At 43.9% G+C, this 26,249-nt stretch overlaps 1 protein-coding gene across 1 annotated transcript in view; it reads right to left on the bottom strand.

The window, feature by feature from the left end:
• The window catches only part of LOC149455884 (unconventional myosin-Va-like), a 241,092-nt gene extending 222,552 nt beyond the window's left edge, over nt 1–18,540 (bottom strand). Inside the window, exon 1 of the mRNA XM_089685755.1 lies at nt 18,215–18,540. Coding sequence (XP_089541881.1) covers nt 18,215–18,241 — 27 coding nt within the window. The 5' untranslated portion in view covers nt 18,242–18,540. The remainder of the gene's footprint in view (nt 1–18,214) is intronic.
• Nucleotides 18,541–26,249: the final 7,709 nt, after the last annotated feature.

The following is a 26,249-nucleotide window of genomic DNA, read 5'->3' as shown; positions in this document are numbered from 1 at the left end:
ATCTCCCTTTCAACCAATAGATGGTGCTGTCCAGACAGCAAGCATGTGATCTACAGCACCAGAAACCCATAGACTAGAAATGCTGGGGCTGATGAAACATCCTTCCTCCATCTTCCCAAAAAGCAGTTATGATTTCTATACCTACAAACAATTATTCTGCTTACCTGGCAGACCTGATTGTATAGTGATGTCTTGGGCAGATCTCAGCAGCTAAAAAAGTGTTTTACTAGAATTGTGAGTACTAAAAAAACAGTCATAAAAAATGTTTAATGGATTTTTTGCTGAATCTGGAGTTCTTCTTTGAAAAGGTTGCTTCATGTTTTCAGCAAAATGAAAAGAAGAACAGCATACAGCCTCCCCAGGTCCTGGTCCCTGCTGTACCTACCTTGGTGGGTGATGACCTTTGGTGCCCACAGAGCCTCAACATTTGTAAAGTTGATAAAGGGAATATCTGATTGCCTCTCGAGGGATCAGGAAGGAATTTTTTTCCCCTGCAGTAGCAAATTGGTTCATACTTTGCTGGGTTTTTTTGCCTTTCTTTGGATCAATGGTGGGTATAGGACAGGGGTAGGCAACCTGCGGCTCTCCAGCTGTTGCAGGACTACAAGTTCCATCATGCCTCTGCAAGTCATAGCTGTAACTGTCAGTTTTGTAATGTTGCAATGCCTCATGGGAAATGTAGTTCCACAACAGCTAGAGAGCCGCAGGTTGCCTACCCCTGGTATAGGATTATAACTTTTTTTTTTTGGTTGAACTGGATGGACGTTTGTCTTTTTTCAGCCAGGCTATGTAACAGCCGCTGTAACGGTCCACGGATTTGAAATCCCGCTCTTCTCCCTCTTCACTGTGCAGGACATCGGAGATTGATCACAGTGATGCTCTCTGCTGGCACTGACCAATCAGAACCGCTCTGATCTGTTCCAAAAGTGCTGCAGAGAGTAGAGGGAGATGAGCAGGGATTTCAAGCCACCGACCGCTACATGGGCTGTGTGGACACTGACATCTCATCACCCACAGAGGTAAGTGCAGCAGGGATCATAAGGGTTGACTTTAAACAGTGTTAGTCCACTTTCTCATCATTTATGAAAAGATGAACTAACACTTTAAGCAATAAAAGCAAAAAGTAATGGGGAAATCCATGCCTGAAAAGACCTACAGTATACCATAACCAAATATATCATATATATTCATTTATTTCTTTATTTTTTACAGAGATATTTATACTGCACTGCCAGTTTTATGAAGAGCTTTACATATGCTGTGCATTCATGTTAGTCCCTGCCCTAAAGGAGCTTACAATCCAAGGTCCATATCTCACATATACTAGGGTCAATTTAAGCCAGCCATAGACTGATCAAAATTCATCTAGGTCAGCAGTAACCGGCTGAAGGTCGATCCACCCATGGCCAGGCAAGCTGTACAAAAGTCAGTCTCTCAATCCACTTCTGTACAACTAGCCTGTCTTTTTTTGTTTTTTTTTTTAATCAGTGGCGCCAGCAACACAAAAAAATGCATCATCTAATGCCTACCTTAGACAGGAGCCAATTAACCTACCAGCATGTATTTGGGTCTTTGGATTATGGGAGGAAACTGGAATACCCAGAGAAATCCAACATAAACGCAAGGAAAACATGCAAACTCCATGCAGGTAGTGTCATGATTGGGATTCGAACTGATGGCTTACCACTAGAACATATGCTGACCACATATTTTCACTGTATGCAACTTTTTAAGTTATTTTGACAACAGTCACTAGATGTACAGTAGGGCAGGCCATAGATGATGTGATTTTCTTTCCTGCAACCACAGGTTGATGGGGGAATCCCTCCTGCAGAGCTATTGTGTTCACTCGGCAGTGGGACGTGGGGAGCCATCCCTGCCTGGGAGAACACAATGATTACTGCCAGTGGCTATAGCTGTTGGCAATAATCGCATCCTACAAATCCAGATCGATCGATCATCTTGGCTACAATCAGCCTGCTCTTTGATGGATCAAATCTTGGCCGGTCCCTGCTGAACCGGACGAAATTCAAATGATCTATGGCTGGCTTATGAACAAACAGTTGTTAAATTTGTGATGCTGCCCTTAGCAACAATTTTAGTCCATCTTTGTAGAAAACCCATGATTAGTTGCTATGGGCTAATAATGTAATTTTTGCCCTCTTTTCAGACCTCAAATGGCTTTATTGGGCACCTTATATTATTTCTTACACAAATCATGGGTTGTCAGCTGACACATACATGCCATTCAAGCCCACATTTATAGTAAGCACTGTCAATGTAAACACAATTACGAGGGACATTTATATAACGCCCAAGGAAATGAAGTTTAATGAAGAGCCAGAAACTATTTTTATGCAAACTGGTAAAACCGCTTTATTCACTCCTTTACACTGTACAATGTTCAAAGATCTCCTAGGCGTTCTGAGGTATGTGTCTAAAAATTTACAGAGGAGAGAGTCCACATTCCGGTAAACTAACTTCACTAACTGAAAGAAAAATGCTGTAACACAAAAAAAATGTGATCAGGAAGGTTCATATTTTATTACAGGAGGAGACATAATGGGGCTCTTCTGCACTAAAGGCTTCTTTCCCACTTACAAATTCTAAGGCTTTGTTCATACAAGGCCAATATACCCGTATGCCCATGGAGGGCTGTGTTTACCTGTACAGGGATATACAGATGTTCCATGGATCCCCGAAAATTCAGTCCCATTGGAATGCAACTGCATGGGCACAGAACGCAACCTGGAGGCCTAACACTCTACAATGGCCAATCAAAGGCCGAAGACACACTAGCAAGGGAGTTTTTGGATGTGCATCGCTGTAGTGAAGGCAAGTGATTGCATACTTTAGTTTAGTTTGGAGCACAAATGAGATGAACCCCCCATATATTCAATGAACATTTAAAAATGATCCACACTGAGATACAAATATGAAGTAGCACATACTGCAAACATATCTGGGTGCTCTAGATCAGTGGTCTCCAAACAGAGGCCCTTTGCTAGCCTTTATCCAGCCCTTGGGGCACTATTTCACCCACTGATACCAACAGTTGGGCATAATTCCTCCAACCAACACCAATGATGGAGCACTATTCCTCCCAGTAGTACCAGTGACAGGGCACTATTCCTTCTCCTACTGATCACAGGCACTTTGCAACTGAACACTAAAACGGAGGAATTGTTTACTCTCGCTGATGCCGGGCCTGGGATATTTTCCACCCCACTGGCCACAATCCAAGCCCCCGAAGTTCTGAAGGACAGTAGACTGGCCCTTTGTTTAAAAAGTTTGGAAACCCCTGATATAGAGACTCAGAGCTAGGAGCTAAACTAGATGGGTGATTAACCTGCATCCTGCCCACCCGTGGGCTTTTATAACTGGGTCTTGAGGTGGTGGGGCCTGAAGCTCTCTGATTCAAACTCCTCACATGCGCGCTTTCGCCCCGATGTGGTAGCTCTGAGCTTAGGGTATGAAAGCTCACTCTTGTGATGGTGGAGGTGAATGGTCCTAACCCTTAGCAATGTCCTAGCAACAAGGCAGGACAGGCAATGCAGTCTCAGATTTCAAAGGGTACATAAATGGCCTATACCTATAGCAAGAGCATTATTAAACTTTGGTCAAAGTTGCACAATTTGCCTTTACTCAGAGATGCCCTTTATCTGCGTAGGCAATTTTAGGTCTTTTCTTTTCTATGCGTCTTTCAAGCTTTAGAGAAAAGACTGTAGTTGAAGAAATGTAGGGATGTATTTTAAAAAGCAGCAGCAGAAACGGTCCTTGCCATGAATGGTGGGCTGGTAACATTGGTGTTCGGCTTAAATTCAAAGTCCTCTGATCCCAGCTACACTCGCAGTGTGATCTTTCGGTTCTGCAAGGATTAATAAGAGCACTTGTGCATACTATACTCACCTTTTCTGTCCCCTCCTGCATTCATAGAAAGCCGTACTATCGGTTCCCACAATGAAAGCAACTCTGTGAATGAAGGACAGGTGTCTGAATGAAAGGACTACCTTCTCTATTCATAGAGTGCTTTTTTTCAAGAGTAAGGCTTCTATGAATGGAGAAGGGGGTGGGAAAGGGTGAGCATAGCCAGCACTTGATGAATGCCTGTCACAGGTGCAGCCGCTCAACCAAGAGGTAATCTTCCAGTGCTGGAAGGGTATCCAGGTCAGAAGACTTTGGATTTCAACTGAACACAGCATCCACCTGCACACCATTTGGCCTCTTGCACACGAACATAATTTACTGAAATTTATACTTGGGATCTTGTTGACAGCAAAATCCCAAGTAAAATGTTCCATGCAGACCTTACCTATAGATGCACAAATGTGTGCATTTGTATACGTGTAAAATTCATCTTCTAGTTGGCAATGTTGCAACATTCGCGGCTATGAATTTGTATGTGTAAAGTACTGCACTCGAACGTAAGATTTTTAACTTATCTTGTGGTTCTGCACTCAACGCTGTATTAGGCAGTGGTGTCAAACTGCAGCCCTCAAGCTGTTGCAGAACTACAAATCCCACGAGGCATTGCAGTGTTGACAGTGGAAAACATGACTCCCAAAGGCAGAGGCATGATGGGACTTGTAGTTTCTCAACAGCTGGAAGGTCGCAGTTTGACACCTGTGGTATTAGGCCTTATTCAGTGAACCGTCTGCGTGGGCCACGTTTACCCGCACAGGAATGCATACCTATACAGGCAGTCCCATTGAGTTCTATTGGGAGCGAAGGGTCTGCACGGACACAGGCTGCTCCCAATTTGACATCCATGTGGGAGTGAGGGCACGGCCCCAAATGTGTCCAAGACTGTGCACCCACACAGATGTCAAATTGGGACCATCGGCTGTGTCTGCGAAGCCACTTCGCCCCAACAGACCTCAATGGGACTAACTGCACAGATATACATGGAACAGCTGTGCATCCTTGTGCCTTTAAACAACTTTAAAAGAAAAATCCCTAATTTACAGCTTTAAGCCGCCTACCGTATACACATTGCAGTTTCTCTCACTCACTATGCGGGTTAAATAAAAGAAAAGTGATCCCCAATCACGCCAGCGGATTTAAAGCAATCACTGTCCTCTGGATCTACCACATCCCAGAGCAAAAGCCCCAAGGTGTAAAGAAAAAGGTCCTCCCTATTGATTGTCATGTTCTAACCTAATAGGCAATGTTATCCTAAGTACTATTAACAAAATAGTCACATGCCTGATGAAGGAGTCCTGAAAGACTCTGAAACGTTGCCTTGCTGTAACTATGTAAACCTTCATTAAAGCCTTTTGGACCCACATTGGAGATCCTTGGTGTGCTGGTAACATTTCTCTCCATTGACCCACAGCAACCAGTCTAGCAGTCATACCTCTCATGTAGGCCAGAAAGTGAAAACAAGTATTTGATTGGTTGCTATGTTTTGTTTACATTGGAACAACAACAGCGATTGGAGCTCATGCATGAAGACAGAAGCCGGAGAAAACAAAGCATTGGCCATTACACTGCATACAGCAAACAAAAACCGGAAAAGCCTCGCTGACCTGATGGATTCAGGTGAAAGATATGTAAATACGATGGGAGATTAGAGCCGGCACCCGCATAACTCTCTGCTTGAATCATTAACAATGTCAACCGGCTGTACTAACACCAATGAATTATAAATGTCATATTACGTCAAGAATGCAGCAACTATATTTACCACTAAGAAACAGCATAGAAGTGAAAATAATAAAAAAAACACCACATCCGCTCAAGTACGGCTTAGGCTGGCCATACACGGCCTGAAATGTGGCTGGTTCAGCAGGGACCAGTGTATGGTAGTTCCGCCCAACAAAAGTCAACACCTGTCAAAGGGGCACGCTGGAAAGTTTTCACGAACCGCTGATCAGAGTATTATGACAGTAGAGGGTGCCGCTGTGAGAATACAATGGCCAGCATGGGGTTTCCTCATCTACCTCATTTGTGTGGATGGAGGAATCTGACTGAATGAAATAAAATTAGCCATGCGTGGGGCCAGCATACACTTGTGGTTGGGAGGGGGGGGGGGGAAGAGTCTGTGCTCAGCAAAAATAGACAGTTGAGCCGCACTGCTCCCCCCTTCCTGAAACCCATTCCTTAACCACTTCCTGTCTGGCCCATGTACATAAACGTCCGGACAGGAGCAGTGCAGGAGTGGGTGGCCGTTTATAAACGTCCTCCCGCATTCCCTGCCTGTGCGTGCTCCCTGGCAGCGCATGGCACCATGGAACACCGATAGCTGTACGGGACCTCTGTGTGAGGTCCCGATAATGTGACCACTGATTGGCCAATCAGTGATCACATGAATAGTAGTAAGCAAGATTTCACTTGCTGACATAATTGCTTACTACTTGTGAAATCTTTGAATGATCACAGAGGTCACATGGTACAAGGCTATTCACAACAGCCTTGTACCATGTGACAAGCTGTGACCAATCACAGCTACAGTATTTCTCAATGGCTACAAGAATGCAGCCAGAGAGGAGAAATGATTGCTCTTACAGCCTTTATGGGTGTAAAAAAAAAAATCTTCATCACCCCCCACAAGTAGTAGTGTCAGAATGGTGACACTGTACTGCTAGGGTGACAGAATGTTAAAAAAAATATTAAAAAAAATATAAAAACAAAATAAAAAATGTAAAAAAAAAAAAACTTTTGAAAAATTATAATTTTTGGTTATAAACTAATTTGGGTTCTTTTTTATTTACTAATAAATAATACATTTTGGCCAAGATTTATGAAGAAAGATTTGCAAAATTTTATAAGAAAAACTTTGTTTTTCAAAATGTTTGGATTTTTCATTTATACAGCAAAAAAATAAAAATCCCAGTGGTCAATAAATATCACCAAAATAAAGTTTTATCGGTCTCAAAAAAATGCTAACAAATTCATATGGGTACAGTGTTGCATGACCGCGCAATTGTCAAAGTGTAATAGCACTGAAAGCTGAAAATTGGTCTGGACAGGAAGAAGGTAAAAGTGTCCGGACTTGAAGTGGTTAAACTGGAACTTTATGCCAAAAATGAAAGAGGGACAGGCAGGGTTCTTGTTGCAGTACAGACATTTACTTACCTGCCTGTCCACTCCTGTACAGTGAGCGGCATGCACACAAGTCGCTGTACCAACTCGGCAATGCCGAACCTGACTGAACTCCTGAGTGCACAGGAGTGAAATCATTCCCGCCTGAAAGCAACCAGCAATCGAGACCTGGAAGGCGGCCATCCCGAAGATGTCAGCGACTGGGTGGAGAGCTGCAGGACGCCACTTTGCTGGAGCCAATGTGAGTATAGTTCCAATTTAATGGGTTAGTTCACCTTTACCAAAAGGAAATAAGGGATGTCTGTAAATAAAAACAAGCTCTGCAGCTTTGACCAAAGTGGAATATCCTCTTGCAATAGGTGTAGGCCATTTATGTAACTCATGAAGCCTGACTGGAAAACTTCTAGGATGTTGCTAAGTGAGGCCCAGCTATTACTGCTCACCTCCACCATCACAGGAGTGAGCTCTGACTCAGACCCCTCACATGCTCTCTCTCTCCCTTGATACAGCAGCTCCAGGGAGCTCACTCCTGTGATAGTGAACAGTGATAGCTGGGCCTCACTTAGCAACACCTTAGAGGTTTTCTAGTCAGGCTTCAGGAGGACTGTATATGGCCTACTCCTAGTGTACCAGTTTGTTTTTTTATCTGCAGACGCCCCTTACCTGCATAAGCAGTTTTTCGGTAACCCTTTAAGAAATGCGGTCATAGACTACATACCAGCATACACATTCTCTGCTTGTGAATATACAATATATAAAAATATACTGTAATGTCATAACAAAACACAGACATGAAGCTTCTACCTCCATGTCCTTTACCACGCCTACGTTTTGTTTGTATACTATGACAGAAAGGATATCAGAGAGTTTCAGATTTTTTTTTGTGGCACTGGAACAGTACATTCATGAAGTAAGACCACTTACTGTTATCTCACATATGCCCTATACCCTGTGACTTCACACCGGACGGCCTTCGTGGACGGCCGGCAGCCATTTTGGATTTCTCCCTGCTAGCTCTCAACTGCAACATGTGAGTTCATACTCTTGCTATATACCCTCGTTGTTTCTAATAAAGTACTACACTATGAGGATTTTCTGTGTTCTGGCTCGTTACTCCCGAGCCCCCCCCCCTTTCAAGGCATAACATGATGACCTGGTGGCTATTGCATTAATGGTGAGACAAGCTCCCCCTGCTGGAGAGAAGATTGTCTTTCCCTGGTACCTGGAGACCCTCAGGGTGCGATACTTACCTAGCTGACGCAGGCCAGACGATCCCCGCTGAGATCCAGTTTCCATATATGGATGACCAGGAGTTGGTTATTAATCACTCAAACGCACATTAAATCATGCTTTCCGGTTAGTGCAATCTACACTCATCTCCCAATAAGGAATATGGTCACAGAAGTCACCAATTTTTTCACTATTTTGCCTTGAAAGTTTTCACTGTGCACTTTATACCAGCTTTGGACGCATATATTCATCACCATTGATCACATCTCTGGATGCCTATTTTATCTGACAATCCCCTTTATGTATGTTATTAAGTAGTGATTGCTTCGTCGTTTTTTGATTATCGCATTTCAAGTTCGCATGCTTCAATTTTAGATTTGTACTAGCGCTGCATGTTTACTTATATATCCACTATGGAGGCTTCTGAGGTTCGCTTTTTCATGCTAGTCGCTCTTTGATTCCTATCCAGCGCTCGTATTTTGTCCGTTTTCACTGTTATCTCACATATATATTCTTATTATAGCTAAATGTACCACCCTAACTCCTCCCAGTTTTTACACTACATAGACAGTAATATACCGAAACGTGCGGATTGTTCCCGATTGGTGTGCTATGACTTTGTGGAAGGTTTCGCCGAATGGTTCACGAAATATCGCCATTTTTGTGGTGAAATTGGTCCCATAGGAATGAATGGCAGAATGTTCAAAACTAGAGTGGGAGCTGACAAAAGCTAGAGTGTGAGCTGAAAAATAAGGACATGATTTCTAAACTGCCATCACTCTGTCATTTTCAAGCCCACCTACACAAATCCTATATCAAAACGTTCAGCTATCCCTGCTGCCACTAAAAATGTCCACGGCTAAGCCATAGTCCTGATAGTTTTCACAATATGACCATTTGTTTGCAACTCACGCCGCCCATTGACATTCATTGAAACTCCATTCTAGCCACCTGAAATTTGAAGGGCAATATCTAAACTGCGACTGTGCCTTCATTTTTAATATTTCAGACATACTATGCATCAAAATGTAGGTCTGGGTCTTGTGATTCTCACAATATAAAGCTCTTCGGTGTAAGATTTATAATTTTAAAACTACAACCGTTTGAAGATGGCAACTGCCAGTGAAGTGAGCAAGTTGGAGCAGTTTGTTTTTAACCGCTCTTCTCCGCCCTTGCTATAGAGTGAGTTGCCATAGAAACCCAGGTGTGTGAGCAGGCAGCAGTGACAAAAGCTACTCCGCCCACTCCAGTTGTAGACTACTGATAGAGGCAAGAACACTTCACACAATTTCCCCAGAAATTGTAGCTTTTCTAGTTTTAATGTGTACCTGTTAACTGCAACTGAAATGGACCCCAATTCCTAAGGCTGGCCATACATTATACAATGTTCTTGTACAATTTCCCTTTAGATTTATTATTATTATACAGGATTTATATAACGGCAACAATTTGCTCATTGCTTTACAATATAACGGGAGACAATACAGCAACAATACAGTTCAATACAACCGGCTCCTTAGTAATACAATATAAGGTCACACCTAAAACACTTTCAATTTGTATGCAATCAGGCAGGCCCTTGCACTATATAGCTGAAGGTAAATCTAAAGGAAATTGAATAATGTATGGCCAGCTTAACAATGGAGCGTTTTGAGCCACTAGGAAGAAGGGTTATCCCTAATGAGGTAGACCAGGGGTGTCCAAACTTTTGACTTTCTTGGGCCACATTGGAAGAAGAGGAATTGCCTTGGGCCACACATAAAATATACGAACAATAAAAATAGCTGATTAGCAGAAAACGTCACGCAGATCACAAGGCAACGATCAGTGATGTAGATAATTTACCTATCTGGGTAATAAAACTTCATTTATTTGGTTTGTTTTTTTACTATTATAAAAGAAAAGAGGGCATCATTATTATTATACAGGATTTATATATCGCCAACAGTTTGCGCAGCGCTTTACAGAATGAAGGTAGACAGTACAGTTACAATACAATTTGGTACAAGAGGAAACAGAGGGCCCTGCTCGTCTGGTTGGATGGATGGAGTAGCGATTCTCAATGATTTCTCAAGGTGCTGATCAGATATTTTGGTTCTAATTTTGCCGTCCGTGTGCTTCATCCTTGAAAACAGTTTCTCACAATTATAGGTGCTGCCGAAGAGTGGGAGATTTTTCTTTGGGAAGATAAAACTTCTAAAAGTCCAGTAGAGATACTGTCAAATTTTTCTTTGACCGCATGTGTTCACTGTAAACACATTTTTACAAAAAAATAAATAAATATTACGTTTTTACGGAAGTTTACAATTTTGTGTTGGGCCACATTCATAGCTGTCTTGACCACATGTGACCCATCGGCAGCGGGCTGGACAAACCTGAGGTGGGCACTGTATAGGCTCCATCATTAATTTCTGGTACGGCTTCTGGGTTATTATTACATTTTAAGGTGGCCATACAATCTCATGCAGATCTACGGTCAATTGTGTAGTGCATGAGTCTGCTTGATTTGATACAAAATGGAATGGATTGTTTGGATTTAACCAAAACTGTGTAATAAGATCATAAACCTAAAAGATTGTACAATCAGATTGTATAGTGTATGGCCAGCTTTAGGCCTGTGTACAAAATGGCTTCCCCATCTGTATTTAGGCAACTATGTCAAATACTATATGTCCCATTCATATATCTGAACCAATTTTTCCTTTATGTTACTCCATTTGCCATCGCTGTCAGCTAATAAGGAGTGTGCAGTCACATCTGAACTCCCTCCACTCACATAATTAAATTTCATCAGGCCACTTTGCCATAGAAAACACATTTTCCGCCTCGGATAACACATCCGGCTTTTACAATCTGTCTACAAGAAATAATTCTTCATCTTAGTCCTATATAAGACAAATATAATCCGCTATTCCCATCCGGATAATTGCAGAGCGCGCCTCTACCCGCATCCTCGTCCCATCAAAAGGGCAAAGGAAAGGATTTGCTGAACGTAAGCACATGTCAAGGACAAAATAGGAAAACCGGCTATCCAATGTCACATTAACTAGCACAAAAAGAGCTTTTCCCCCGGGGAGGGGGAGTTCTAACAAGAGTTCATAATAACCCATCCGATCCTTAATGGTGGGCATAATAGTGACCTGAACCATAAGAACAAAGCACTAAGGCAAGCCGAGGAGAACGGCAGATGTTTAGCAGCTAAATCCGGAGAGAGGAAAGACAGAGCTGGATGCAGTGTGGCCTATACAGAGGATGGCAGCTGTGGATGAAAGGACCAAACACAAGGCTTCATCCACAGTCATATCCAAGTCCTGCCATCATATGAGGGCTATAACGATCTATGGCCTGGACAGAAGAAGACAATCCTACACGATCAGCACAGGCCATTACACAAGGTTTCATCCCTAGCCGTAACCCAGTCCTGGCATCATATGGGGGCCTACAATGAGTTATATGGCCTATACGGAGATAGAAAACCCTGCATGATCAGCACAGAAGATTACACAAGGCCTCTTCCCTAGCCATAACCCAGTCCTGGCATCATATGGGGGCCTACAATGAGTTATATGGCCTATACGGAGATAGAAAACCCTGCATGATCAGCACAGGACATTACACAAGGCTTCATCCCTAGTCATAACCCAGTCCTGGCATCATATGGGGGCCTACAATGAGTTATATGGCCTATACGGAGATAGAAAACCCTGCATGATCAGCACAGAATATTACACAAGGCTTCATCCATAGCCATATTCCAGAGCTGGCATCATATTGGGGGCCTGGACAGAGGATGACAGCCCGGAATGATCAGCACCGGACACAACAAACAAAAGGCTTTAGCCATAGTCATATCCAAGTGCTGACATCATATGGGGGGCTATAACAATCTGTGGCCTACACAGGGGATGACAGTCCGGTATGTGGATGATCAGCACACATTACAATAGCAATACAAGGCTTTCATTGATAGCGGTGTCCCATTCTTAGCATCACATAGGGTGCTGCAATGATGTACGTATATGGCATAGACAGGGGATGACAGCACATATCACAATGAGAAGGCTAGCCTTCCATTATAGCAATGTCCCATCCTTAGCATCATATGGGCTGCTACAATGATCTGTGTCCTGATTAGTGGATGACAGCCCTGGATCATCACCACACATCACAATTGGAAGGCTTCATAGCCTATCATATCAATGTGGCCTGGATGGAGGATGACAGCCCTTGATGCTGAGCACAAATCATAACAGGAGTGCAAGGCTTCCTCCATATTGATGCCCCAGCGTGGTGTGTCTGAGCTATGGACAGAGGATGACAGCACTACAGCAATACAAAGCTTTCATTGATAAAGATATCCCATGCATATCATCATATGGGCTCCTACAATGATCTATGACCTGGACAGAGGATGAGAGCCCTGAATCTTCAGCACAGATTACAATAGCAAGGCCTTCACTGAACATGATACCCTAGCCTTAGCATCATATGGGCTCCTACGTTGATCTGTGGCCCCAACAGAGGGTGACAACCGTGGATCATCAGCACATATCACAACAGCAATGCAAGGCTTCCATTCACAGTGATGTCAAAACCCTAGCATCATGTGGCTGTGGTCTGGATAGAAAATGGCAGCCCTAGATGTACTTCACCACAAGGCTTCACTAATAGTGATGTCCCATCCCTAGCATCATATGGGGTGCTGCTATGACCTATGATCTGGACAGGAGATGACAGCCCTGGATGGTCAGCACACATCGCCATAACAATGCCAGGCTTGCATTAATTTGTGTTCCCATGTTACATCATATAGTGCGCTGCTATAATCTGTGACCCCAAGAGAGGATGAGAACCCTGGATCATCAGCACAGATCACAACAGAAAGGCTTTCACCGATCGCGATGTCCCAGCATTGCATCGTAAGGGGGGCTACAATGAGCTATATGTCCTTGACAGAGGATGTCAGCCATGGATCACACAATATCAATGCAAGACTTTCATCGATACTGATGTCCCAGCATCATATTGCTATGGCCTGGACCGAAGATGACAACCCTGGATCATCAGCACAGGTCACAACAGCAATGCTTTCATGGACAGATCTCTCTGCCCAAACACTATATAGGCTGCTGCCATGATCTATAGCCTGGACAGGGGAACACAGCACAATGGCAATGCCAGGCTTGCATTCATAGTGATGCCCCGACCTTGCATCCTATTGCTATGGCCTGGACAGAAGATGGCAGCCCTAGATCCTCAGCACAATGTCAAGCTTCCATTCATAGTGCAATCTCAGCCCTGCCTCATATGGGGTGCTGATATGACCTGTGGCCTGCACAGATAACAGCACAGAGGCAATGGCCAGATTCTATTCATAGTAATGCCTTAGACCTTGCACCCTATTGCTGTGGCCTGGGCACAGGATGACAGTCCTGGAGGCTTTGCATGGACTACAACAGCAATGCTAAACTTGCATTCATAGTGATGCCCCATCTTAGCATCATATGGGGTGCCACTATTTTCTGTGACCCCACCAGAGGATAATAGCCCTGGGTCACTAGCACAGATCACAATGGGAAGGTCTTCACTGATACTGATCTCCTTGTCCCGGCATCATGTAGGCCGCTCCTATCATCTGTGGCCTGGACTGGGGAAGACGGCACAATAACAAAACCAGGCTCCCATTCAAAGTGATGGCTTAGTCCTTGCATCCTATTGCTCTGGCCTGGATAGACGATGACAGCCCTGGATCCTCAGCACTGATCACAACAGCAACGCCAGACTTGCATTCACAGTGATGATCTGTGACCCCAATGAGGATGCCAGCCCTGGATACTCAGCACAGATCACAATAGCAACGTATTCACCCATCGTGATCTCCATGCTCCAGCCTCCTATGGGGTGCTGCTGCTTATGATCTGTGGCCTGGACAGGAGAAAACAGCACAAGACCAATGCCAGGCTTCCATCCAGTGTTGTCACATCCTTGAATCATATGGATAACATGATCTATGGACCGGAGGGGACAGTGTCAGTGCCAGGCTGCCATTCTTAGTGAGGCCTCGTCCTTGCATCCTATTACTGGCGGCCTGGACAGAGGGTGATAGCCCTGGATCCTCAGCATTAATCACAATGCCAGGCTTCCATCAATGGAGAACTCCCATCCTGGCATCCTATGGGGTGCAGCTCTGATCTGTGTCCTGGACAGGGGATGACAGCACAATGGCAATGCCTGGTACCCACTAACAGTGATGGCTTAGTCCTTGCATCCTATTTGCTGTGGCCTGAGCAGAGGATGGCGGCCCAGATCACAGCAGCACTGATCTCCCAGTGATAGGGATCTCCCAGCTCCAGCATTGTATTGGCTGCAGCTCTGATCTATGGCCTGGACGGGTGATGACAGCACAGATCACAATTCCAGGCCCCCATCCATAGTAATGCCCCATCCCTCCATCCTTTGGTGTGTCCTGATCACAGATCACAATGCCTGGCCTCCATCCATAGTGATGCCCCATCCCTCCATCCATCCATCCTATGGTGTGTCCTGATCACAGATCACAATGCCCGGCCCCCATCCATAGTGATGCCCCATCCCTCCATCCATCCTATGGTGTGTCCTGATCACAGATCACAATGCCCGGCCCCCATCCATAGTGATGCCCCATCCCTCCATCCATCCTATGGTGTGTCCTGATCACAGATCACAATGCCCGGCCCCCATCCATAGTGATGCCTCATCCCTCCATCCTATGGTGTGTGACCACAGATCACAATGCCCGGCCTCCATCCATAGTGATGCCCCATCCCTCCATCCTTTGGTATGTCCGGATCACAGATCACAATGCCGGCCCCCATCCATAGTGATGCCCCATCCCTCCATCCATCCTATGGTGTGTCCGGATCCCAGATCACAATGCCAGGCCTCCATCCATAGTGATGCCCCATCCCTCCATCCATCCTATGGCGTATCCTGACCACAGATCACAATGCCAGGCCCCATCCATAGTGATGCCCCATCCCTCCATCCTATGGCGTGTCCTGATCACAGATCACAATGCCCGGCCCCCATCCATAGTGATGCCCCATCCCTCCTATGGCGTGTCCTGACCACAGATCACAATGCTCGGCCCCCATCCATAGTGATGCCCCATCCCTCCATCCTATGGTGTGTCCTGATCACAGATCACAATGCCCGGCCCCCATCCATAGTGATGTCCCATCCCTCCATCCTATGGTGTCCTGATCACAGATCACAATGCCCGGCCTCCATCCATAGTGATGCCCCATCCCTCCATCCTATGGTGTGTCCTGATCACAGATCACAATGCCCGGCCCCCATCCATAGTGATGCCCCATCCCTCCATCCTATGGTGTCCTGATCACAGATCACAATGCCTGGCCTCCATCCATAGTGATGCCCCATCCCTCCATCCTATGGTGTGTCCTGATCACAAAGACAGGCCCCCATCCATAGTGATGCCCCATCCCTCCATCCTATGGTATGTCCTGATCACAGATCACAATGCCCGGCCCCCATCCATAGTGATGCCCCATCCCTCCATCCATCCTATGGTGTGTCCTGATCACAGATCACAATGCCCGGCCCCCATCCATAGTGATGCCTCATCCCTCCATCCTATGGTGTGTGACCACAGATCACAATGCCCGGCCTCCATCCATAGTGATGCCCCATCCCTCCATCCTTTGGTATGTACAGATCACAGATCACAATGCCGGCCCCCATCCATAGTGATGCCCCATCCCTCCATCCATCCTATGGTGTGTCCGGATCCCAGATCACAATGCCAGGCCTCCATCCATAGTGATGCCCCATCCCTCCATCCATCCTATGGCGTATCCTGACCACAGATCACAATGCCGGCCCCCATCCATAGTGATGCCCCATCCCTCCATCCTATGGCGTGTACTGACCACAGATCACAATGCCAGGCCTCCATCCATAGTGATGCCCCATCCCTCCATCCATCCCTCCATCCTATGGCGTGTCCTGATCACAGATCACAATGCCCGGCCCCCATCCATAGTGATGCCCCATCCCTCCATCCCTCCTATGGCGTGTCCTGACCACAGATCACAATGCCCGGCCCCCATCCATAGTGATGCCCCATCCCTCCATCCTATGGTGTGTCCTGATCACAGATCACAATGCCCGGCCCCCATCCATAGTGATGCCCCATCCCTCCATCCTATGGTGTCCTGATCACAGATCACAATGCCCGGCCTCCATCCATAGTGATGCCCCATCCCTCCATCCTATGGTGTGTCCTGATCCCAGATCACAATGCTCGGCCCCCATCCATAGTGATGCCCCATCCCTCCATCCTATGGTGTGTCCTGATCCCAGATCACAATGCTCGGCCCCCATCCATAGTGATGCCCCATCCCTCCATCCTTTGGTGTCCTGATCACAGATCACAATGCCTGGCCTCCATCCATAGTGATGCCCCATCCCTCCATCCTATAGTGTCCTGATCACAGATCACAATGCCTGGCCTCCATCCATAGTGATGCCCCATCCCTCCATCCTATGGTGTGTGACCACAGATCACAATACCTGGCCTCCATCCATAGTGATGCCCCATCCCTCCATCCTATGGTGTGTCCTGATCCCAGATCACAATGCTCGGCCCCCATCCATAGTGATGCCCCATCCCTCCATCCTTTGGTGTCCTGATCACAGATCACAATGCCTGGCCTCCATCCATAGTGATGCCCCATCCCTCCATCCTATAGTGTCCTGATCACAGATCACAATGCCTGGCCTCCATCCATAGTGATGCCCCATCCCTCCATCCTATGGTGTGTCCTGATCACAGATCACAATGACAGGCCCCCATCCATAGTGATGCCCCATCCATCCATCCTATGGTGTGTCCAGATCACAGATCACAATGCCCGGCCCCCATCCATAGTGATGCCCCATCCCTCCATCCTATGGTGTGTCCTGATCACAGATCACAATGACAGGCCCCCATCCATAGTGATGCCCCATCCCTCCATCCTATGGTGTGTGACCACAGATCACAATGCCCGGCCTCCATCCATAGTGATGCCCCATCCCTCCATCCTATGGTGTCCTGATCACAGATCACAATGCCTGGCCTCCATCCATAGTGATGCCCCATCCCTCCATCCTATGGTGTGTCCTGATCACAGATCACAATGACAGGCCCCCATCCATAGTGATGCCCCATCCATCCATCCTATGGTGTGTCCAGATCACAGATCACAATGCCCGGCCCCCATCCATAGTGATGCCCCATCCCTCCATCCTATGGTGTGTCCTGATCACAGATCACAATGACAGGCCCCCATCCATAGTGATGCCCCATCCCTCCATCCTATGGTGTGTGACCACAGATCACAATGCCCGGCCTCCATCCATAGTGATGCCCCATCCCTCCATCCTATGGTGTCCTGATCACAGATCACAATGCCTGGCCTCCATCCATAGTGATGCCCCATCCCTCCATCCTATGGTGTGTGACCACAGATCACAATACCTGGCCTCCATCCATAGTGATGCCCCATCCCTCCATCCATCCTATGGTGTGTGACCACAGATCACAATACCTGGCCTCCATCCATAGTGATGCCCCATCCCTCCATCCTATGGTGTGTCCTGATCACAGATCACAATGACAGGCCCCCATCCATAGTGATGCCCCATCCATCCATCCTATGGTGTGTCCAGATCACAATGCACGGCTCCCAGTGACAGGGTTCCCCCAGCCTGGCTCACATGGGGTGCAGGCACTATGATCTGTGTCCTGCCAGTGCCCGGCTCCCATCCACAGTGACGTCTTATCCTTGCATCCTATGGTGTGTCCTGATCACAGATCACAATGGAGATCTCCCATTGATATTGATGCCCCTCCATCGCCCCTTTCCTCCATCCATCCCTCCATCTCCCCCCTTACCTTTGTGTAAAGCTCCGATGCTGCCATGCTGCTCCGTGTACATAGACGTCCCCTCCCCCTCCTCCCCGGTGGCGGGTGGTCCCGCCCCGCGGCAGGTGTCGGCACTGTGTCCCTGCTCTCTCTCGGGTCCGGGCGGAGTGTGGGGTCAGATCGCCATGTTACCTGAGCAGAGGTCTGTGTGGGTGCGGGTCTCTGTGCATTGTGGGAAGGAGATGTGTGGAGGGGAAGCTGTGATTCTTCTCCGGAGGATTGCTGGGCTCGCTCTGCCTCCCATCGGCGGACTCCACTCTACACCATCTCCTCCTAACCGGCGCCGTGCGCGGACACTCCGCGGACATGCGGCTCTGCTCCGCTAGGGGGCGCCGGAGGGCTGTTAACCCCTTCCGCACACTCAGCCCTGGCACCAGTCTGCCTATGACTTCTGATGTACCCACGAGGGTTGTCACCTCATCCCTTTAAACCCGAACACGTATTCATGACACAGGTTCTGTGGCTGATTAGGTGGTCATTCAACTCACTTGGTGCCTTCTCTGCATTAGATGGGCTTCAGAACCTGTGTAATTAATGTGTTCTGCTTTAAAGGGATGAGGTGGCAACCCCAGTACCCAGGCTGGGATCACATGAATGGCATTCTCATGTGGAATGGGCTGGCAGCACCCTCTGGGCATCATTCACACCTGTGCATCCTGCTAACATGCATTTTTTTTGTGCGTTTTTTACAGATCATCATAAGGCAGCCCATTTCTGTCACTAAAATTACCTGCGACAAACGTGCCAGAGAATCTCAAGAAGCATTCTCCAGTTTGCACATTTTTTTACTTCTCTTTTTGCCACGTTTCTCGCCAGTCTTTGCATACAGCAAATTGCAGGTTTGCTTCCCACATTTGGGGTTCCATTAACAATCATTCACACGTGTGCAACTTGTCATGCGGCTTTGGACACTAAAGTATGTCACCAGTCATACCCCATGTTCTTTAATGACAACCACTCATTTATGTACGATTTAAAGTTGCAGTGACTTCATGCACTAATTTGGTATGACTTTCATATAACTTGAGTGCCATAGACTGCAATGTAAACCCTCAAAAGTCACACCTGAATGTTAAAAATGCACCAGTAGTCCATTATCATTAATGAAAGCCAGAATTGTGTCCAAGTTGCACCCAAGGTCCTACAACTTTGGAGTCATACAAGTGTGAATGGAGTCTTAGGCCAAATTCATACCTTTGTGCTCTGTGAACTCACACAGGAATGCACATTTCTGCACATACGGAAAAAACGTACAAAAAACATGATTCACACTTTCAGTGTCATTATTTCCTAACTTCACCCCAAAGGCAGCAGGGAATTGCACATTTTGTCACACAGCAAATGAACTTCAAACATGGAGCTCAGAGGTCTGCTCCCAGAAATGGCCTCCAACCTCTCCTAATATATGGGAAAGCATACTGTTATATTTCCAAATGATCAAACAAACAAAAAAAAAAAATCCAGCCTCCAACCTTCCCTTATAGCCGGCACAACACACTCCTTTATTTCCAGACAATAACCCCCTCCAAAAAATATGGCCTCCAACCTGCCCTTACAGCTGGGCAAAGACGCTCCTTCATTTCCAGCTGATAAAACAAAAGAAAAATTCAGCCTCCAATCTCCCCTTATAGCCAGCCAAGCACAGATTTCCAAAACATTATTTGTCAGATGATAAAACAAAAACAAAGGTATTTAGTAATCTTATCTTTAAGTCTATTTTTTTTTTTTGGGGGGGGGGGTTTACTTATTTTTACTTTTTTTAACCCACCACTAACCATAGGGTCAAAACAGCAAAAAGACATACATGAAAGAAGAAGCAGCACTACATTTGCCTTTCCAAAAAAAAAGAAAATTATTTCTAGACGGTAAAAAAGAAAAATCTGGCCTCCAACCTCCCCTAAAAAAAGGGGCAAGCACACTGTTTTAATTCCAGATGATAAAAAAAATCTAGCTTCCAACCTCTCCTTATAGTTGGCCAAGCACACTCTTTTATTTCCAGGTGTTAAAAAAAATCCAGCCTCCAACCTCCCCTTATAGCTGGCCAAACACACTCCTTTATCTCCAGATGTTAAAAAAAATCCGACATTCAACCTCCCCTTATAGCAGGCCAAACACACACCTTTTTTCTAGATGGTAAAACAAAAAACATAGACAACATACTACAACGTATCCTTTAATATTCTTACTATCGTATCTTATATATCTTATAGAAGGTATTTATTCATCTGTCTTATCTTATTTTACAATAGAACTTCTGTGTTGTCTTATCTAATCTTATCTTATCACCTCTATCTTATCCTTCTATCATATCTATCTTATCTTTAAATCTCTTTCTTTTTTTTTTTAAGTTATCTTATCAGTATATCTACCCTTTTTTTATATACATATCTACTTACCTGTCCTAATCTACCTTCTCTTAGGTTATCAGCAAAAAGATATACCTGAAAGAATGAAGCGGCACTACACTTACCTTTAAAAAAAATATATATATATTTCTAGATGATAAAAAAAGAAAAAATCCGGCCTCCAACTTCCCCAAAAAATGGGGCAAGCACACTCTTTTACTTCCAGATGATAAAAAAAAACAGCCTCCAACCTCTCCTTATAGCCAGCCAAGCACAATCCTTTATTTCCAGATGTTAAAAGAATCCAGCCTCCAACCTCCCCTTATAGCTGGCCAAACACAAATCCCTTTTTCTAGATTATAAAACAAAAAACAAAGACAACATACTACAACTTATCTTATAACATATTTTCTATCTTATACTTATGTAAGGTATTTATTCATCTATCTTATCTTACCTTATCACCTCTATCTTATCTTTAAATCTATTTTTATTTATTTATTAAAGCTATCTTATCAGTAAATTTATATTATTTTTTTATAAACATATCTACTTACCTGTCCTAATCTACCTTATCTTAGTTTAGCAACAAAAAGACATAACTGAAAGAAGAAGCAGCACTACACTTACCTAAAAAAATCTAAAAAATACTAAAGAATCCGGCCTCCAACCTCCCCTAAAAAAGGGGCACGCACACTTTTTTTTATTTCCAGATGATTTAAAACAAAATTCCAGCCTATAATCTCCTGTCATAGCCAGTGAAGGACACACCTTTTTTTCTAGATGCTAAAACAAAAAACAAAGACAACATACTACAACTTATCTTATAATATGCTTTCTATCTTATCTTATCTATCTTATACTTAAATAAGGTATTTATTCATCTATCTTATCTTATCTTACAATAGAACTTCTGTCTTATCTTATCCTTCTATTATATCTATCTTATCTTTAAATATATTTTTATTTATTTTTTAACGCTATCTTATCAGTATATGTATCTTATTTTTTTATATACATATCTACTTACCTGTCCTAATCTACCTTATCTTAGCTTAGCAACTAAAAGATGTACCTGAAAGAAGAACCGGCACTACACTTACCTTTAAAAAAAAAAAAGAAAATTATTTCTAGATGGTAAAAAAAAAAAATTCGGCCTCCAACCTCCCCTAAAAAAAGGGCAAACACACTCTTTTATTGCCAGATGATTAAAAAATTTTAAAAAAACCCCGCCTCCAACCTCTCCTTATAGCCATCTAAACACACTCCATAGAATGTATACAAAACAATCAATTATATAAAAGATTGACATCTTATTTGACACATTGATACATATCGAATAAACAACACGTTTCACCAATAAAATATAGCAATTCTTGACAACATATTTGCTTCACAGCATTTATAGTTATTACAATAAATTACTAATGGTATCCTGTAAAGCTGATTTTCATCTTGCAACATCAGTTTTTGGACTACAAGTGCATTCAGCCTAAATCCAACGCATTTCGAATACCTTAGTACAGATTCTTCCTCAGGAAAAGGATACCACTCTAAAACAATAATTGTCAGTAATTAATCCTTTATACATATTTTCTATAGTTGAAAAATTGAAAGGCCAATCATATAAGATGTTACTTACATACCACCAAAATTAGTCAAAAGAAGACACTTTACTGTGTTTGAAAAATAAGTCTCCCCCATAGGATGAGGTCATCTTTTGGCACACGGGAACCACAGGTGCCACATCACAGACACTGTTGTAACAAAGCGTATATCAATTCATATAATATCATGTATATTGATGTCTTGAAACTATAACAAGGCATCAAGCGTATCTCGGAAAGTTATTTTCCTTTTATAGATCTACTTTGACCGATATTAATAGGGACAGAAGATTCTTAAATCCTCATAATGTATATCTTATTAACAGATATATACAGTTGTGTTCAAAATAATAGCAGTGTGCTGAAAAAAGTGAAAAAAGCTCAAAATCCTTCTAATAGCTTTTATTTCCATACACACAAATGCATTGGGAACACTACACATTCTATTCCAAATCAAAACATGAAGAAAAATAGATCAAATTTGTGTTGTGTCTAAAAAAATTGAAGAAAAGTGAATATTAGACTGTTCAAAAAAATAGCAGTGTTTGTATTCTTCTTTACAAACTCAAACATTCACTATATAAACTGAAAAATGTTTGAAGATTTTGCTTTTCTTTGAATCACTTCATTAATATTTAGTTGTATAAGCACTGTTTCTGAGAACTGCTGTACATCTGTGTTTCATGGAGTCAACCAACTTCTGGCACCTGTGAACAGGTATTCCAGCCCAGGATGATTGGACTACATTCCACAGTTCTTCTCTACTTCTTGGTTTTGCCTCAGAAACTGCATTTTTGATGTCACCCCACAAGTTTTCTATTGGATTAAGATCCGGGGATTGGGCTGGCCACTCCATAACGTCACTCTTGTTGGTCTGGAACCAAGATGTTGCACGTTTACTGGTGTGTTTCAAGGGCATTTCCTCTTCAGCATAAGGCAGCATGACCTCTTCAAGTATTCTGATGTATTCAAACTGATCCATGATCCCTGGTATGTGATAAATAGGCCCAACACCGTAGTATGAGAAAGATCCCCATATCATGATACTTGCGCAACCATGCTTCACTGTCTTCACAGTGTACTGTGGCTTGAATTCAGTGTTTGGGGGTTGTCTGACAAACTGTCTCCGGCCACTAGACTCAAAAAGAACAATCTTACTTTCATCAGTCCACAAAATGTTGCGCCATTTCTTTGTAGGCCAGTCAATGTGCTCTTTGGCAGATTGTAACCTCTTCAGCACATGTCTTTTTTTCAACAGTGGGACTTTGCGGGGGCTTCTTGCAGATAGCTTGGCTTCACATAGGCGTCTTCTAATTGTAACAGTACTCACAGGTAACTTTAGACCTTCTTTGATCTTCCTGGAGCTGATTGTTGGCTGAGTCCTTGCCATTTTGGCTATTCTTCTATCCATTCGAATGGTAGTTTTTCGCTTTCTTCTATGTCTTTCAGGTTTTGGTTGCCATTTTAAAGCATTTGCGATCATTTTAGCTGAGCATCCTATCATTTTCTGCACTTCTTTATATGTTTTCCCCTCTCCAATCAACTTTTTAATCAAGGTATGCTGTTCTTCTGAACAATGTCTAGAACAACCCATTTTCCTCAGAATTTCAGAGAGAAATGCACTGTAACCAGCATGTACAACATTTGCTGCCTTCCTTCCTTAACCCCTTGACGCCGACGTAACACAAATATGCGGCCTCACGGACCTGGGCTTTTTTCCGTGGGGCCGCATATTTGCGTACCTGTCTTTGTGCTGGGAGCGCGCCACTCGGCGCGCTCCCAGCACCAAGACCGCGGTGTCACTGAGAGCCCCGGGTCCCGTTCTAACGATCGGGACCCGGGACTCCCGATTCCGGGTCACGTGATCGCTGTGATAGCCTCTGATTGGCTATCACAGTGATCAATCACTGTGCAGCCTGGCCCCCTTGTTTTCTCTCTCTCTATGAATGGAGAAGAGAGATACATTGTATCTCTCGAACTCCTGACATAGAGAGAGAAAAAAAAAAGTTTGTAAAAAAAAAAAAAAAAAAAAAGATAAATAAATATTAAAAAATAAAGAAAAATACCTAGATCAAGGTTTGATCTAGTTCAGTACCAGGGTTAGTGTTTGGGTCAAAGGTCAGGGTCAAAGGTCAGGGTCAAGGGCAAAGGTCAGGGTCAAAGGTCAGGATTAAAAAAAAAAATTGGTATCAGTGTCAGTTAGTGTTAATGTCAATGTCAGTGACAGTGTGTTTTATGTAAAAAAAAATAAATTAAAAAAAAGACAAAAACAAAATGCGCACTGTTGTTTCTGGGCTGTACTACGGGTACAAACAACAAATAACATACACATATATGGTATCGCTGCAATCGTCAAGAACTGGAGAATGTATTTTGGGTTGTTCTTTGGTGGTAGGTTATGGTCGTAACAAGAAACACACAGTTAAATTTAAAAAAATGATTTTTTTTACTATTTTGGCCCAGTTTTCCTTTAATAATAAAAAAAAATTAGGAGCTATCCATGACCATTTACCACCAAATGAAAGCCCAATTTGTCCTGAAAAAAACAAGGTATAATCCACCTGGATGTACAAAGTAGTTGTGACGATATGTACGGTTTTACTAACATGTCAACGTTGCAGAATTGTGCTTAGGCATTTAGATTTGTTTTACCCTTAGGCGTGAAGGGCAATAATTGCCACCTGTTTTTCAAAGAATGAATGACCTCACTAATAGAACTCCACACTGCTATTATTTTGAACATGCCCCTTTCAATTAGTGATTCAATTACACAGAATCAGCAGCATGCATGTCATGACTGTTGGGTCTGTTGGATTTCTATCTACTACACCCGCTAGTAAATTATTTGCCATGTAGAAATATCATTTCTACCAAAAACAGTGATTGATCAGGTTAGTGATGTCTGACTGCTATTATTTTGAAAACAACTGTACCTCCACAATTAAAGATACACTCTCAGCAGCAACAGAAAGGGATAATAAATTGAAAATCTAAACTACATTAATTCAAACATTTTTTTCCAATATAGAAATTCAAAATGGTCACTTGCATTCATAAAGTTTGCCATGAACGGCATAAAAATAAAGTGCTGTATAGACTGGACATCCAAAGCACACTCTTGTTGTTCAGACTTTAACCCACCAAGGTGTCGGGACCGGGCATCATACATGTAATTCCTCCCGGGACCAAACTCAATATTAGAAGTTGCATCATATAATGGCACTAGAGGCTTTTTATAGGTTCCAGCATGAATAGGATGTGTGTGTTTCTCCTCCCATGTGCAGATAATAGCCGCCGGAGGGGAAGATGGCGCCTATCATGTGATTCCCAGCATTCAACACAACTGCGCAGGCGCAATCGAGTCATACGCATTGATGTCACATCCGGCCCCGGAATGACTGGTTTCTGGAGACCGAGTGGGCACCATGTTGGAGACCATCGCCAACACGGAACAGCGCGGACCAAAACTGGAGCATAGAAGGGCAGAAAGGAATCTGCCCATCGCTCCACGAGGCCACAATATAATCAGTATATCTACCCTTTTTGTTTTTATATACATATCTACTCACCTGTCCTAAGCTACCTTTTCTTAGTTTATCAGCAAAAAGATATACTTGAAGCAACACTACACTTATCTTTCAAAAACAAAAAGAAAATTATTTCTAGATGATAAAAAAAAGAAAAAAATCCGGCATCCAACCGCCCCTAAAAATGGGGCAAGCACACTCTTTTATTTCCAAATGATAAAAAAAAAAAAAATCCGGCCTTCAACCTCCCCCTATAGCCGACCAAGTATGTAACCTTGTCTGCATTCGACAAGGAGACGAATGGATAACTGCCTTTAGAACCAGGTATGGGCATTTTGAGTCCTTGGTTATGCCTTTTGGATTTTGCAACCTGCAACTTTTCTACACTTCATCAACGATGTTTTTCGTGATCTGTTGGAACAATTTGTGATTTGTTATCTGGATGATATTCTCATCTTTTCCGATAATCTGGAGGAGCACTGCAAACATCTTTGAACAGTCTTTGAAAGATTAAGGAAGATTAGAC

Source organism: Staurois parvus, unplaced genomic scaffold (genome assembly GCF_062004578.1).
Source record: "Staurois parvus isolate SC_StPar_1 unplaced genomic scaffold, SC_StPar_1.0 ptg000385l, whole genome shotgun sequence".
NCBI classification, from domain to species: Eukaryota; Metazoa; Chordata; class Amphibia; order Anura; family Ranidae; genus Staurois; species Staurois parvus.
The sequence above is the reverse complement of the archived record's forward strand: the minus strand, read 5'-3'. Positions and strand labels throughout refer to the sequence as shown.